This window comes from Palaemon carinicauda, chromosome 44 (genome assembly GCF_036898095.1).
Source record: "Palaemon carinicauda isolate YSFRI2023 chromosome 44, ASM3689809v2, whole genome shotgun sequence".
NCBI classification, from domain to species: domain Eukaryota; kingdom Metazoa; phylum Arthropoda; class Malacostraca; order Decapoda; family Palaemonidae; genus Palaemon; species Palaemon carinicauda.
The window spans coordinates 24,866,673-24,883,930 of NC_090768.1; the positions used below are offsets into that span (position 1 = coordinate 24,866,673).

The 17,258-nt window shown below is 37.6% G+C and overlaps 2 protein-coding genes across 5 annotated transcripts in view; one reads left to right on the forward strand and one right to left on the reverse strand.

Annotated features, from left to right (window-relative positions):
- The window catches only part of Nemp (Nuclear envelope integral membrane protein), a 177,038-nt gene that overhangs the window by 35,292 nt on the left and 124,488 nt on the right, over positions 1-17,258 (reverse strand). For all 4 annotated transcript variants that reach the window (XM_068366974.1, XM_068366973.1, XM_068366972.1 and 1 more), the window contains 2 exons: positions 15,646-15,767; positions 13,339-13,537 (listed from right to left, as the gene is read on the reverse strand). In XM_068366974.1, coding sequence (XP_068223075.1) covers positions 13,339-13,537; positions 15,646-15,767 — 321 coding nt within the window. The remainder of the gene's footprint in view (positions 1-13,338; positions 13,538-15,645; positions 15,768-17,258) is intronic.
- Positions 512-10,335, forward strand: LOC137634483 (COMM domain-containing protein 2). Its single transcript, XM_068366904.1, has 4 exons — positions 512-762; positions 6,949-7,137; positions 7,291-7,411; positions 9,959-10,335. Exons 1-4 carry the CDS (start codon positions 592-594, stop codon positions 10,129-10,131), a joined length of 654 nt encoding a protein of 217 aa, XP_068223005.1. The 5' UTR covers positions 512-591; the 3' UTR covers positions 10,132-10,335.

The window sequence follows — 17,258 nt, forward strand, 5'->3', positions numbered from 1 at the left end:
GAGAGAGAGAGAGAGACTACTGTACTATCAACATAAGAAAATGTACGTCACATCTTGTTACATATACATTTATGATTTTACACAACCAGTCTATGCATTACTATAGAACAGTCTTTCCAAAATTAATTACTAAAGCAACTATCAGAACCATAGAAACATAAAGGCTTTAATCGATAAATATTAAGCTAAATTATTAATTGCTAACGAAACAGCTTCCGAATCCCTTTGTTAATTCATTTCTCACCTATTCAAAATAAAATTGACAAAACCGATACCATTTACAAAGAAAAAATAAACCCCTAAAAGGAAAAAGTAAAAGTATATATAATTTGGGGGTTCCTTATGCACTTCGCTATCAAAGCTATAATAATAATAATAATAATAATAATAATAATAATAATAATGTAATAATAATAATAATAATAATAATAATAATAATAATAATAATAATAATAATAATAATAACAACGAACGCAAATTCAAGAAAATATAATTGTTTACGTACGTAAACAACAACTCCGACGATTCGAAATGTAAACAAAATCAGCTGATCGAAGGGGGTGGATTGTTGACCAACATAAATTAGTAGCGATGTCGTTAACCTTATCCGATGATCATAAGGACCGATTAGCCTTGCTATTAACTCAAGATATATCAGTCATACACGAATTTTGCAGGCTTGCTGGTCTATTCCTCCAACAAGAAGTGAACCCCAGAGTGTTTTCGTCTGCAGCCAATAAACTTGGCGTACAGCCCTCTCAGGTACGATAGGCTAGGTTACTCGATTTATTATATTTACGGATGGGAAGAGCTTTCCTACTAAAATAAAAAAGCTTTTACTTATAGAAAAACGCCCGTTTCTTCTAGAATGATACTTAAGAGCCTTTGCAGTTTGTTGGGACAGAGTTGGAATAGTCGGTAAATAAAGTAAAAACGTAAACAATAGGCCGTTTTTTTTCACGGAAATTAAAACCAAATGAAATATTAATGAATTCACTAGTTTGGTAAATGCTTGTCCCAACAACCTACTTACTAGGCCCACTCGACACATGAATGTCTGAAATGTGCGAGAATTGCCAAGAAACATGTTGGAACACTGAGAGGGTAGTTTGTAGCGCTACGGCCAAGCATCCTAATTTGCTTATTATCGCTCCAACTGTTATCTTGTATAGAATAAAAACGTTTGGAAATGGTCTACGGATCTTAAATATGTGCTTAAACGCACACTTTTATGTTTTTTGCCGAAAACCCTAAATTACCTGAAAATTTGTGGCTCGAGTTCCTACTCCGGCCACGAATCTTCTCGCTCCCGTAGTAGGTAAGGGGGGGGGGGGGTCCGGTAAGGATACGGCTTTTAGCATAGGTTAGGTGGGTTTTTTTAAGTTAGCTTCTCCCGCCAAAATCGTTTTTAGAACGACGGCCACAGTTCAGAATATTCCAGTTTTCTACGAACTCGATTTGAGAATGACGGCTAGTCCACCCCACTTTATAATATTCCCATTTTCTATGAATGAAAACGGATCTGGCCGTCACCCTACAAAGGCTCCCACTGAGAAAACTAGTTTTGTGCTTGGACTTTTATACAATATCGAATAACTTGAATTTCACTTGGTTGTCCAAACGTTTTACATACTAGGAACACTCAATAGACACAGGTGGGAACTTGGGCCTTTGGGTGTGCTTAAACAGGACAAATAATGATTATCTAACACATTTGAGATTTGTAAAAGGCCACAGAACCTAACAAAACCACTTGCCCTAACCTAGTAGTTCGCAGGTCACAACCCCTAGCTTGCCTCGGACCCCCTTCCCAGGTCACAACTCCTAGCCAGATTTGTAAAAGGCCACAGTACCTAACAAAGCTACTTAACCTAACCTAGTAGTTCCCGGTCACAATCCCTAGCCAGGGGCAAGCCCCCAAAGCCCCTTCCTAGTAGTTCCCAGGTCACAATCCCTAGCCAGGGGCAAGCCCCAGATCCCCTTCCCAGGTCACAACCCCTAGCCAGATTTGTAAAAAGCCACAGAACCTAACAAACCCACCTAACCCAACCTAGTAGTTCCCAGGTCACAACCCATAGCCAGATTTGTAAAAAGCCACAGAACCTAACAAACCCACCTAACCTAACCTAGTAGTTCCCAGGTCACAACCCCTAGCCGGGGGCAAGCCCTGGTCCCCCTTCCCAGGTTGAGTAAATTGGCCGTGGCTTCAGTGACCAATGCATTATAATGACCTTTACCCTACTTAACATTTCATAATAATTATTTCAGCAGTATTAAATGCAACTGTACAGGATGTGTCCCAACCAACTTCAAACTTGAACACGAGAGGTAAGAATGTACTGTATATGGATGGGACAACATTAATAGTAAAAACAAACGCTTCATAACTTGGGACGACACGGGCTCTATCTATCGGGAAATTTTGAAACTAAGCAGGAGCTACCCGTGACTTGTGAGCGGACCGGGCTGAACTTAGAAAATATTGCCGTGGTAAAGGTAAATCATATTATGTAAAATAATAAAATAATTTCTTATCGTATATGAGATCATAATAAAGAAAATTTTCCCCACAAAAAATGATTTGACAAGTAATAGTAAAGATATCGCCTGTTCCAGCTAAGTACATTCTACCCCGACACTTATTTTCACCGCAAATAAATACTTAGTGAAATAAATATATAACTATAATTTTACCGGTTACATTGTCCGCTATATTAGTAATACTTTGGCGTGATTAATTTATATAGAGTTAAAAACTCTATAACCATTAGTCTAAAAGGGCCCAAATTCATTTTTTTTTCAATTAATAACATAAAATTACAGGCGAGTACGGATAGCCTGCATTTACGGAATTTATACGATTTAGTTTCTGCTTTAGCAGTAAAGAAAGCTACCTTGGGATTCTTTGTAGTTTATTATTGGGATAGATCGGGAATAAAATCTCAACAGTTATGACTTAGGAAAAAAAAAAAACTTTAAAAGAGAAAAAAACACAAGGACACCATCTAACTTAAGGTTCCCCACCTAGCCTAACCTATGAGACGTGTCCTTACCCACTTTACGTACCGAGGGGGTTACGACTCTTGGACTGCCCAATTCTTAACTTACCCTAAGACTAAGTTTCAACCCTATGTTTGTTTCCCAACTGGGTTCACTTACAGCAAGGTAACACTAAATTATATTTCGTAATCATAAAACTAACTCCCTATTGTCGTATTATAGACCAAAATAGGCTATTTCTTTCCTCATAAAGAAACTCAATTTGACAAGAATTAAAAAGTATTTGCCTTCCTAACGAACTACATTCGCCCCCTACCGAGGAAGTGAGTTAAAGTAAAACCATAATAGTATATTCTAATTCAGCATTATTACAGTTTCAGTGAAACTCAGATATTCAATATATTTTACTTATAATATTTATCAGGAATAGAGATTTTTCATATGAAAAACTTACTAAAATCTGCAAATTAATGCATATGGAGATATTTGCTAATGAATACTGCTATCCCAAAGACAGTTTTATGCTGCCTGAAAGTATTTCCCCAGATGATATTTTTGTTTTGCCAATGCATTGTTGGTAAAAATTAAGGGATTTTGTGTTGGGCAGTGCATTATGGGTAAAAATGCTATATCATATATCTTTTAAATTATGGGTATAGTAAAAGTGCGGAAACATCGTTGGTTTCTTTGTTTCAGATTTCCCCAACATTGAATAGTATAAGTAAATCAATATACAGTATTTGTAAAAATTTATTTATATTTGTTATAAATAATGGCAAAATATTCACCAGTGACAAATGCCCGTAGTGCAACAAATCGGTATACAAGCATAAAAATTCAAATTGATAAACGAGGATTGTACCTGTCTGTGATGCGCAAAAACAGTCGCGCAGTACCGATACCCCACCCATGCAGTGTTCACTTGATTTTTACTCCATTTTGTTTTGCCTTAGCTCTCATCCCCCCCCTCCCCTCCATAGACCTTAATGCTTTTACTCCCTCTGCAGTACTTGTAACATTACCTAAATGTCAAATTAACAGTATACTATACTGTATAGCATCTAGGCAATGTCCCCAAATTAACAATATATGTTAAAGCATCTAGACAATGACCCCAAGATGATAAAGAAAGAAGGTAAGAGGAAGATGATAACCTTAGTGGTAAAAAACCAAAATTATTGAGAAGTATGATCAATGCATGCATGTGACAGCCCTTACAAAAAATGCATAGTACAATCATACAATATAGATGATTGGTAAAATTCTGAAGAAAGAAGCAATGATAATTGATGCTGCAAAAGGAGCGCTTACACTGACGAAATAATGGTAACACATTTTAGATAGTATGGCAAACTTGCTTCTCATCTGAATCTGTGAGTAGTAGTTAGCTTGAGATGTGATAACGAAGATAAAAAAAGCAAAATTTTTATGTTAACCTTTTGAAAAATTAGAGCTAATTCTGCAAACTAAAAATAAGGAGCTTTCAAAGTGAGTTGTGGCTGGTTTGAAAACTTGAAAAGAAGAACCAGCATCCACAGAGTTTTGCGACATGGTGAGGGTGAGTTTTGCGACATGGTGAGGGTGAAAACTCCGATGTAAAGACATGGGAGCCATTCATTTCCGAGTTTAAAAGGTTCGGGGATTTTGAGTCTTACATGCTGCAGCAAGTGTTTAACTGCGCCGAGACCTGTCTGTTTTGGTAGATCTGCAAGAGGACCTTCATTACTGCAGAAAAGAAGGTATTTTCAAGTCAAAAGCCCATGAAAGACAGTCTAACCCCGCTGTTCTGTCATAATGTCAGGTTAGATTGCAAAATTAAATCTCTTAGGGTGTATCACTCAGAGACTCCACAAATCTTGAAAAAGTGAAAAGCTGCAAAAGAAGCAATTGAATTGTCATGTGGAGATCAAATAACATGGCTTGGGTAACCCACATTTGGTTTGTGGAATAGGTCAATGACGTTTTTGGTCATATGTATAAAAGTACCTTTTGGACAAGAACTTCCCACTCAAAAGTCTGGTTGCTTATGGACAAGGTTCCTACTGATCCTTCAGCCATTGAGGACAACCTAATGGAAGAGTCCAAGTTTATAAATATCAAGATCTTGTCACCCAACACCCCTCCAATTCTCCAACCCCTGAATCAGTAAATGATTTCCATTTGAAAAAAAAAAAAAAGCAATGTTCCAGTGATATTCCAAGGTCATCGAAGGACCAAGCTCACCCTTGAAGAATTCTGGAAAGACCATTTCCACATTGTCAGATGACTTAAGAAGATTGATAAAGCCTGGGATGGGTCACCAAGAGACCCCTCAATTCTGCATAAAGGAAACTGTGATCTGAATGCATTGCTGAACGTGATTTTGAGCAATTTGAACCCTTGCAGGAGCAAGTTGACAATATAATTGTGTCCCTGGTTAAGACAATGGGATTGGAGGTGGACAAGAGCAACATCAACATTGTTTTTGAGGAACAAAGCTAGCAGTTGACAACCCAGGAGCTGTTGCAGTTGCATAAGGTGCAGCAACAAGAGGTATCAGGAGATTTCACCTGAGGAAGAGGCGGGGCAAGGTGACAAACCTCTCGCTTTGAGTGAAGTAGATGTTGAAAATTTGGGAAACCCTGCAAAACTTTTGTAGACACATACAACCAAAATAGGCTCAGGCAGGGTGAGCAATAAATCTATTTACAGACAATGCAATGTCCCATTTTCATACCATCTTAAAGAAAAGACAAAAACAGTCGTCACCTCACTAGATTGGATCCATGTAAAGGTTGAACGTAAGTGTAAAAAAAAGATGACATAATATCCAGAACGCATAAATCAAGTGATTTTCTTTTATTATTATTACTATCTAAGCTACAATGCTAGTTGGAAAAGAAGGATGCTATAAGCCTAAGGGCTCCAATAAGGGAAAATAGCCCTTTGAGAAAATAAAATAAGGAAACAGAATAGTGTGCCTAATTGTACCCTCAAGCAAGAGAACTCTAACCCAAGACAGTGGAAGACCATGGTACTGATGCTATGGCACTACCCAAGACTAGAGAACAATGGTTTGATTTTGGAGTGTCCGTCTCCTAAAAGAACCATAGCTAAAAAAAAAGTCTTCTGCCCTTACCAAGTGGAAAGTAACCACTGGACATTTACAATGCAGTAGTTAACCCATTGAGTGAAGAAGAATGTTTTGGTTCTTAGTGTGGTAAGGTGTATAAAGAGAAGAATGTGTAAAGAATAGGCCAGATTATTTAGTGTATGTGTTGGCAAAGGAAAAATGAGCCATAACCAGAGAGGGATCCAATGTAGTACCCTCTGGCAAATCCAAGGACTCAATAACTCTCTAGCGGAAGTATCTTAACGGGTTGCTGGTTGAGATACTACCACTACAGTAGTGATAGTGAACACTTAAAGAGAGAGAACTCCCAATATTTTATCAAAAGTTCTCATGGTAAAACTGCCTCATCCTCTGTTCTTTATTGTGAATTATTAATTTGTATTTACCGTATTTCTGATGTGAAGGGTTACAATATATTCTTCAAAAAACATTACAAATCTTTAAAAATGAGAATATATGTGTACTTATGAGGATGTAGAATACATCCAGTGAATATTTTTTAAAGTATCTATGGGAAAATTTGTTTTGGTTTGCAAGCTAGCTCCGGAACTTATTAAACTAAAAGTTTAATACGTTCCGGAGCGAGGTAGGTACCACGGTAAACAGGAATTGTTACCTATTATACATAATCATAAGAATCTGAGGAAAGTACTGTATAGAATTATTCATTTCATTGTGATTATGACATTTATTCAAGTGAACATGATAATTGTAAAATAGTGTAAAAACAATCGCAGATGTGTAAGAAAGGTTCATTTACTTCTATGCTGTGATTCTTGATACACAGGTATATTCAATACAGTGTCAGCACAAATTAATGTCTTTTTATTCCATAGATTGAAGAAGCAATTCAAGCACTTGTCTTTCTACTCAACCAAAGTGCACGAACATCAGTGTCTAAAGAAGAATTCAAGAAACTGGTAGCCTCCTTAGGGTTTAGTAATGATGCTGCAGATGTATTGACAAACACTTATGTGGAAAATGATTTGCAACTAAAGGAATACCTTAAAAGAATGGGTGTTCAGGTAATCTTCAACTACATCAGTAACAATTAAAGTGTAACCTAAATATTACATATTCTTCATATTATTTAAAGTTAATTTCCATTATTATGATATAACTGAATGATCTTTTAAATGTATAAAACCACCATATCAATAATCAAATTTCCATGACAGGTCCCTCTTTACCAAAATTTAGAATGGAGATTTGACATCCTGGTTGGCTCCAGGGCATTGCATCACATAGCAGAACCCCTAGTGACTCTCCAACTTACTTTAGAGAAGGCATCCTTGACTGGTATGTATTCAGCTTTGAATTTACACACATTACTACTGTCACTTCCTCGTAAGTCTCAAATTCTTTAATAACTCTAGATCCTTCTGCAGCTAAAACATTGCTGTTCTACAATCCTAGTTGCTCTATTAGACATCTAAGTTGCAAGGCAGAAGACCAAGTAGGTAATCTGGATCCTTATATCCCTCCTCTCACTAAAGTAAGTGTCCCTAAGCAACATTTTTATTTTTGGAGCCAGCATTTCATACCATAGATGTTCTTAGATAAAAATCTAACTGAATCATTATAAATTTTTTTTAAGTTGATGTTTCAGCTAAAGTTGGGTAATTTCATCATGTTCCGGATGACAGTGCATTTCAGTTCACTTACAAGCTCAGCCAATAGATCTTCAAGGGTAAATTCTAACGAGAGGACTTTTATTACCCTTGTAAGTCTGGCAATATTGACATGAATATTAAACTGTAGTTGATTAATTGTATTCAATGAAAAACTTAAGTTAAAAATAATAAAAAGTTTAATTTACAAATAATACATCCCTATTATTCAGGAGGTGACGTTACCTAGGCTATACCTTTCGTCCAAGAGCCTCAGCATGATTGAAGTACTATTGTGCTAGTTTGAAATAATGAAGTGTACCTAAAGTGCTCCTGAAATCTTATAAAACTACCTTACCATAAGAATATTCTTTCCATTACTAGGGGCATGCATTTATTGAAGCGAAAGAAAATGGGAATTTAAAAAAAAAATTACAGATAAATGCTGATTAAATCAAGCTTCTGAAGAAGCAGCAATAGGTGATTATAAAAATATGAAATTTAATTGTTAAAACTGTTTTAATTACATATTCATAGTTTGGTTGATTAGGCTTTTCATTCAGTCGAAAACTACCTGAATAGTGTCGTACAGACAAGAAAACTGAAAGGACTAACAATTTTTAGTGAAAAAGGAAAAAAAATTAAATTTCCCAAAAGTTTATCAGGGTGTTTACCAGAAGACATTGGTTGCAATCTTCTTTTAAATTGAAATTGGAAATAAATGTGATAAGTATGGTATACAGAATAATTAACTCGTGAAAATAAATCAAATTGAGCAAAATTATCAAATATGAAAAAAAATTAAAAAGGAATATCTATGAGTGCTTGGGACTAGCTATTTAATTAGGTTGCTTAAGGGGGCCGACCTGCTAAGGCCGTTTTTCAAGGACAGGACTTTGACATTCACACCACCTAATAAGGTGACATCTCCAAACTGCAAAGGATTTTTGCCTCTCACTTTCGGTTTTGTGACGCCAGGGCGATTTATCCTGAAAATTAGTGCTTTTCAAATTCTATATCCTCCCTTGATAATTAATATTAAGACCTGGGATTACTACCCTATATAGACCTGATGTAGACCTCCAATCAAATGAAAGTTGTTTTTTTCTAAGTCATTTTTTTGTTAGATATGAGTTTTTTCACTATGGTAAAGAAAAATAAACTTTAAAACTCAGGGGGAAAAATGAAAAAAAAAAAAATAGAAAAAAGGGCAACATTTGATTGTTATTAAGACAAAGTAATATACCAAATTTCAATGCTATATCTCTAAATCTAAGGGAGAAGATAGAATTTGAAGGCCAATAAGTATAGTTTTGAGATATGGGCATAATATGTTTTTCTTTGTATTTTTACAAAGACTATATTAATAGATCATGATTATTATGAATGTTATGTTCCTTTTTAGGCATTAATAAACCAAAAAAAGTGATCATAATTTAATCATAAATAAAGATCCTTTTGCTCAATATCTTGCTTCTTTCGGCGAGATGGTCGCTCCTTTATCATCTCTCTCCTTCAATAACTCCACTAATATTACCATTATTACCCACTTCTGAACTCTTATTAGAGAAAATTTTCTTCTTCCCTATGTTAGCGAGATGTTGAAATTGTCTTTTCCTCTATGGCATGATGAAATTCTTGATGAACCCAAGAAAAACAGACGTCACAATGAGTGAATGTCAGAGGTCAAACTCAAACTCATACTCTCCATGAGGTTTTTGCTAGGAATGAAGGCCGAAGGGTGTAATTACTGCGTAATACTTCGTCTTGTGACTCATGGCATCTATACCGATGCCATTGCTCACAATTTGTTTTATGTTAGAATGTAATAATTATAAAATTTACGATAACATAAGAAATACAACATTTTCTTTTAGGGAACAATGTTTTTAGTTCATTGAGTCACTTTTACAAATTACCCTGTAACTATGAGAGTAAGAGGCATTTTGACAAAATATTTCGTATATGCATTCTCCACTGCCATACGAAGCTCGGTGAATTTTTTCAGGGTTTTGTTTTTCATCCTATACCCCCATATATTGGGATACCGGCCGGACCCCTTAAGGAAAACAAATGTTAATGTTTATTTTAAAACTATATCCCTCTCTAAGGTCATATAAGTAAGTGTGCTGTCTTAAACTTTCTGTATATCTCTTATGCATAATAATTTTTCATTATTTCCATTTACAGTATCTTTACATTGCAGTACTGATAATTTCAATTACTTTGTTTTCAGATGTCAGTGACACAAATTCCGAGATTCAAATAACTAACAGCAACAACAAAGTCGAGAGGTTCCTTCTTCAAACTGACCCAAACAACTTACTCCATATGACAGCAGTACTGGAAGAAGCCCTCCATGAGTCTAGAACACATCATTCAAGGCGTGTCCATAGGCACCTCAAATGATATTACTGTATTTGTTGTTATTTATATTGATGACTTAAAGATCTCAATACCCACAACATTAGAATAAATCTCTTATTTTGCATACTAAGCTTCAAATGGCAATTATTTCTTTGCCTTTTTTGTATATAATGCAGGACAAAAGCATTCCATAATTATTTAAGATTTTTTTTTCAATTATCATTTGGAAATATAAAATCTAAACTGTTTTATTTTAATACATACCACAATAAAAAATTGCATTATAAACATGATCTACAGTACAGTACTATGAATACAAACCATATACATTCTACATTGTATTTGCTGATGAGGGTCAATTTGTTACGTCACAGACCTATTACTTTATTGCCATAAATGTTCACCAGCTCTTTCTTCAAACATGGAGGCAGCATGAGGAAGGGCAGTGAATGGTGGAGTGAAGGTAAAAGTGGAAGAGAAAAAGAGGGCTCTTGATAAATGGCTGCAGAGTAATAGTGTAAAGAAGTATGAAAGATATTGAGAGAAAAATGTGGAAGCAAAGCGCAAGGTAAGTGAGGCAAAGAGGGCAGCTGACCTGAGGTGGGGTCAGGGATTGGGTCATTCATATGAAGAGAATAAGAAGAAGTTTTGGAAGGAAGTGAAGAGAGTAAGGAAGGCTGGTTCAAGAATTGAAGAGACACCGAAAGATGGAAATGGAAGATTGTTAAAAGGAGAGGGAGCAAGGAAAAGGTGGGCGGAGTATAGGAAATGAAGTGAGCGATTGGTTTCTAGTGAGAGTGGGGCTGAGACAGGGATGTGTAATGTCGCCGTGGTTGTTTAACTTGTATGTTGATGGAGTGGTGAGAGAGGTGAATGCTCGAGTGCTTGGACGAGGATTGAAACTGGTAGACGAGAATGACCATGAATGGGAGGTAAATAAGTTGTTGTTTGCGGATGATACTGTAATGGTTGCAGACGCGGAAGAGAAGCTTGGCCGATTATGTGACAGAATTTGGAAGAGTGTGTGAGAGAAGGAAGTTGAGCGTTAATGTGGGTAAGAGTAAGGTTATGAGATGTACGAGAAGGGAAGGTGGTGCGAGGTTAAATGTCATGTTGAATAGAGTTACTTGAGGAGGTGGATCCGTTAAAGTACTTGGGGTCTGTTGTTGCAGCAAATGGTGGAGTGGAAGCAGATGTACGTCAGGGAGTGAATGAAGGATGCAAAGTGTTAGGGGCAGTTAAGGGAGTAGTAAAAAATAGGAACCCATGCAGGTTCTACCAATCATCAAAGAGGAGAGCCTATAAGTTTTCCAATATTCTCCAGCCTTATCTAAGAAACCAGTAATCTTTATCTTGATTAAAATGCTCATCACCTTGAATATCAAAACTCCCAACTTTTACCCTACAGGGAAAGGGAAAAATGTAGCTAGATTTGTTGGGAGGGGAGCAGCAGAGGAATTGTAAGCCCATGAAGCTGTATCTGACCCTAAGCTACAAATTTTTTCTCTTTTCTTGCATTTAACTTCCTTATCCTCAGTTCTTGATTAAGCTAAATGTAAATATTCAGACATAAGATCCTTTGACAATGACTTGATTCTGAACACTGATCAAGTAAGGAGCATGCGAGTCCTCTATGAGGGATCAAATTTTAACGCAGCTCCACTTTGGCACTCCTAACAAAATCTACCTTGTTCAAACTTGGGGAACACACTTCTAATATTTTTAACTAAAGAAAGTGAGCAATACCAACCAATCAATGAGGTAATTTCAAACACTAAAAATTACCAATCTATTTGATATTTCATCTTAGAAGAGAATGAGTCAAATAGTGGCAGAAGTATAAGGAAGAGATTTACTAGTCCATTCTTTTTGCTAGCTCCTCTTACCAGCAGGAACAAGAGGGTCTTATATAAGATATATCAAATTTTTTCTTTGTACAGCTGAGTTCTTCCTTTGAATAAACAGAACATGAATCACTGGTAGATTTATTGGAATAATGATAACGAATATAAATGATGACTGAAAACTTATGATAGACAATTACCAATCCATTTAAAACGAAGTCTCTCATGGTGTGGGAGGAGTTTCCCTTCCTCAAGGGGAAAATGGACCGCTGTTTCTCTCTCTCTTTTCTTCAAAGTTTATAGGTTTAAAGGTCTCTCATGAATGGCAGAGGCAAGGGACAGTGACACTGCCCTATCGAGCAGGACAATACCCTAGATTCTGACCATATATACATACAGTATTATCAGCACCCAAGCTCCCTCTCCACCCAGGCAATGGCTGCTGATGACTCAGCAGATAGACCTATAGGCTCCCCCAAAACCCCCATCCTTAGCTCACAAGGATGGTGAGGATGCAGTGACCAAAGGAAATCACGAGTTTGAGTGGGACTCGAACTCCAGTCTGGCATTAACCAGTCAGGAACGTTACTACATCCGCCACCACAACCCTAAAAGTTATCATAATCTTCCTCAAATGTTGGTCCTGTGAATAATTGAATTATCAATTATAGTTTTTAATAATGTTCCATTTGGTTGTCTGTGGAGAAGTGTATCGAGAACAGCAATCCCAGATAAGAAAGACCAAACACATTTCATTTAATCTCTTCCTAACTAGCTTTTAAATTCTAGCATTCCAATTTACATTCCTCGCTAAAAAATAAATCCTTCAAGTATGCCCTAAGGGACACAAATTAGAAATTAGCAACTTGTTAAATCACTTTCTCAAAGTGCTTATTGTAGTGACATAAAACACGCTGCATTGCACTGTTAGAGAGCTTCCAGCTTTTATTTATAGTTTTTTCTCCACTTGATATATTCTTTGAAAATTTATACTGTAGTCATTTCATACTTTGATTGATCAATAAAATCCCTATTAGTCTTATGCAGGTGGGCCATCCACCATAATTCCTATTCACATTCACTAACCAGGTCTAATATCCCAGCAGTCATCTAATTAATTAATGGTCTACTTTACCTGATTTGGTATATGCAAGAACAAATACATTACCTGATTTGGTATATGCAAGAACAAGGGCATTTGTTTGTTTGTTTGTAACTACATCCCTATGAATAATCAAGATATGGATGGAGTAAGCAAGAGATCAGAGAAAGGTCAGTGGATAAAAGGAAGAAGTGGTTGTTCAAGAAAATGAGTCATGAATTGAAAATGAATGGCTGATATTTTTAGATGCATGCATATGCACAAACCATGCAACTGGTTTGCACAAAATTATTCAGTACTTACATCGTATCCTTAGCAAAATGGTGAACTCCTGAGAAGTTTCTATTCCCACACATGAAGGCTTATAGAGGTCAACTTTAAATGTTTTTGATCGCCAAGGATAAAAAGTAAACCATGAGCCCTCCTTATGTTCTTGTCTAATTGCAGTAGAATTTGGACCTTCGTAATGAAAGAAATTGTCCTTCTCTATTTGAAGATCAAGCTGAAAGAAATTGAAAACAAAATAAAACAATGGATTAAATTTTCTGCTTATTCTCTATCTAATATATCATAATTCTCCCTCTTTATCAGTCTTTCTAACACTTATTATTCTCTCTGTGACCCAATCCCTCCCCCCACCTCAAGTCATCCACCCTCTTTGCCTTCGCTACTTTATAGTTTACTGCCACATTTCTCTCTCTATATCTTTCATACTTCTCTATACTATTACTCTGCAGCCATTCTTCAAATAACCTCTGCTTCTCTTCCACCTTCATCTTCACTCCTTTCCAGTACTCGCTACCCTTCCTTAAGCTGCCTCTAACAATCTTACCACCCACATCACTTGCAAGCCCCACAAAATATTCTTTCACTAACTCCAACTCCTCCTCTAGATCAGCAATATCTCTCACTTTCACCCTGTCATATGCTACTTCCAACCTTTTTTGATACTGTATTCACTTTTTACCTCGGGTTTTTTTCAAGTCTTCCAACTTCACTACCTCCTTTTTCCATCCTCCCCATTCTTTTTCCACACTCCTTTGATACAACTAATTTTCCTTCAACCAAAATTATTAGACATACCGCTAAACACGTGCACATCTTTCAATCTTCCAAACATCCATCTTGTTATCAACATATAATCCATCAATGCCCTTTCCACCACTCTTCCATTCGCCACTCTTACCACTGTACAGTATACCTTTCTTCTTGAAAAAAATACTCATAACCATATCTAGCAGCCTCTAACCACTCTCATTTTCATCTGGTATGCCATACTTCCCAATGACACCTACCCTTCTAGTACCCACTCTAGCATTCAAGTAACATTACAACTACATAATTCCTTCTATTCAGTCCTTCTACACACCTAGTTAACTCATTCCAGAATTCATTCCATTCTTCTTCACTTTTCTCACAACCCAGCCCATAAGCACTAACTAAAGCCCATATTCCTACTTAACCTAACCCTACTCTCATTAATCTAGATGAAACCTTCCATTCCACTACTTTACCTATCATCTTCAATTGTCATCCCCCCGGCTGAGATATATCTCAACCGATTAAAACAATATAAATAAATATCTTTAATCAATAAATCAAATCAATATTCAATAAAAACTTCATTATCAATTTTCCATCATAACTTTTTTTACCATCAAATAGTGTCAGTCAGCTAGTCAACTTGCAATAGGGCTAGACCGCGAGAACCAATAAACCCTTCCTCTCCCAGCTTGTCCTTTCCATTTCTTTTCATTCTTAGCCGCCTGTACTGCAGGTGGCTCCTAAATTAACTCAACATCACATGAGGGTCAGCCCCTCTCTTTTAATCTCCTCCTGTACTTCTCTTTCTCCCTTTTTCCTTATTCCTTCCCATCCTGAGTACCTGCCTTCGGGCTATAAACTGGATTGTATCCAGGGGTACTCTTCCTTATCCCATATTCCCTACTTCCTTATCCTTATCCTATCATCTATTCACACAGTTATAAAGCCACACCCTCTCTTGCTCTTCCCCTTTCAATCCCTGACAATCTTTCTGTCACTTTACCAAACATCACTTCACCCTTCCTCTTTTATCTTTATGTCACACAAGGCCATACAGCCATCCTTCTATTCCACAACATACTTCCAATATCATCTTTTATTCTCAATCATACAACATCCACGCACATTCAGACACCAAAACTAGAGTGTGGGGAGCAGTCACTCTCCCTCAAATTCCTCTTCTTTGATATCTCACACGCTGTAACTATCATCCCATCCCTTTTGGTCGCCTCTCAGAAGACGCACGGATACATTGGCGCTATTCTAATTGTTGTTATCCCCATGTGGCCACAGGGAAAATAAAAGGGTAACCCTGAAAATGATGGTGAGGACTGTCAGATGACAAACACCAATATAGAAATTTTATACAAGCTGAAGACACTTCTTCACAAAATCATGCACTACATTTTTAAGGTTAACAATTGGATCTTTTCAAATGTAAATTGAGTGTCTGCGGATTTGCTTAGATGCATTACAAGTGCAGTATGCTGAATAAAACTAACAAGTTTGTTATAACACAAATAGCATTTCTAGATTAGAGGTAATCCCCCTCTCCCTTATCATCACCTGAACTGTCTTGAATAAAGTTGCTAAGGTTTTTGGCTCTCCCTTGTAGCAGAATATATACAAATTCTTGCGGCTACTTGCTCTAATGACCCTCTCTCTTCCTGCCTGCATCTCATAATAATCTGAAAATATATTAGTTGTTAGACCTAAGACATGCATTTTACTAATAAAAAAATCATAAGATGTGGCAATAGAGGAAATATGACAAATTCGTAGGTAATTTGTATTTTTCCTAACTATACAAACCTTAGCTATTTAATAGGGGTTATTACTTTTGGCGTAGCTGAAATGACGAGCCATTAGAATTTTAACGAGGGTTTACTGCCCCACCGCTAGTTAGCGGGGGATAAGGAGGGTAGTCTGCTACCCCCCTCCCTCACACACACCTGTGCTTGAGCTCACTTTGCTTGGAGGTAGGATTTCAAGAGGGGTAGGGCTGGCGGGCAAGTTTGATTAAATAGCTAAGGTTTGTATAGTTAGGAAAAATACAAATCATCTACGAACTTGTCATTTGTTCCGTAACTGACATACAAACCACGCTATTTAATAGGGGTGACTCACCCATTAGGAAGGGTGGAAAGTCCCTGCCAGTAGAGGCTTTTGGCTTTGCCCGGGGACTCCATATTTGAGTGTGTTCGCACTCAGCAATAAGGAGTATCTGCACCTCGCTAGAACCTTGCTACACAAGGACTGCGGCCTACGCAAGCTGTGTGTGAAGGTAAAATAAAGTGTGACTCGTCCCAGGAAGTTGACCTGTAGTCCCTTAGAAGGAAACTTTAGGCTAGGACTCTCCCAATACCACCTCGTCAGGGTATGGGGACGTGACAGTATTAGCTTAATACTAGGAAATCAAGGAAACATGGTTTACCTGCAGTGGTTTGAGGTCAGCTGTGCAGAGAACCCAGGATGCTGCTTTCCCCAAGAGAGGGGAGGATGAAGAAAAGAATAAGGGCCAGACAAATCTTTTCATTTATGCAGACTAAGACCGGGTAACAATACCCTCAACCTTCTGCTACTTGTCCAGTAAGGAGCCTGAAGTTTTAAACCAGCTGTTGTGCAGCCACCACAGGGCTGATAGAAAACGTATCGAGCCTCCTGTGGGTCACGTCGTGCAGGTAGTGGGCTGTGAAGGTCGTCTGACGTTTCCACCCCCCAGCTTGAAGGACCTGCGTCACTAAGAAATTTCTCTTGAAGGCCAGGGACGTAGCTACGACCCTGACATCATGTGCTCTAGGGCGACGTGACGGAGGAGGGTCTGGATTCAGGGACAGATGGATCACCCTACGAATCCATGCCGAGATGGTGTTCTTGGTGACCCTTCTCTAAATCCTCCCAGTGCTAACAATGCTTGCACCTGGGGACAGACTGCAGCCGTTCTTCTGAGATATAGCCTCAGACTCCTTACTCGGCACAGAAGGAGGTCTGGGACATCTGTTACAGAACGGAGACTCGAATCCTGAAGGAGTCGAACCGAGCGTCCGGCACCCCCTGATTTTGAGTCTTAGCACCAAACTCATGGACGAATTTGAACGTTACCTCCCCCCCCCATACCCTTGCATGGGCGATGTCATATGAGAGACCATAAAGTTCACCGACTCGCTTGGCCGAAGCCA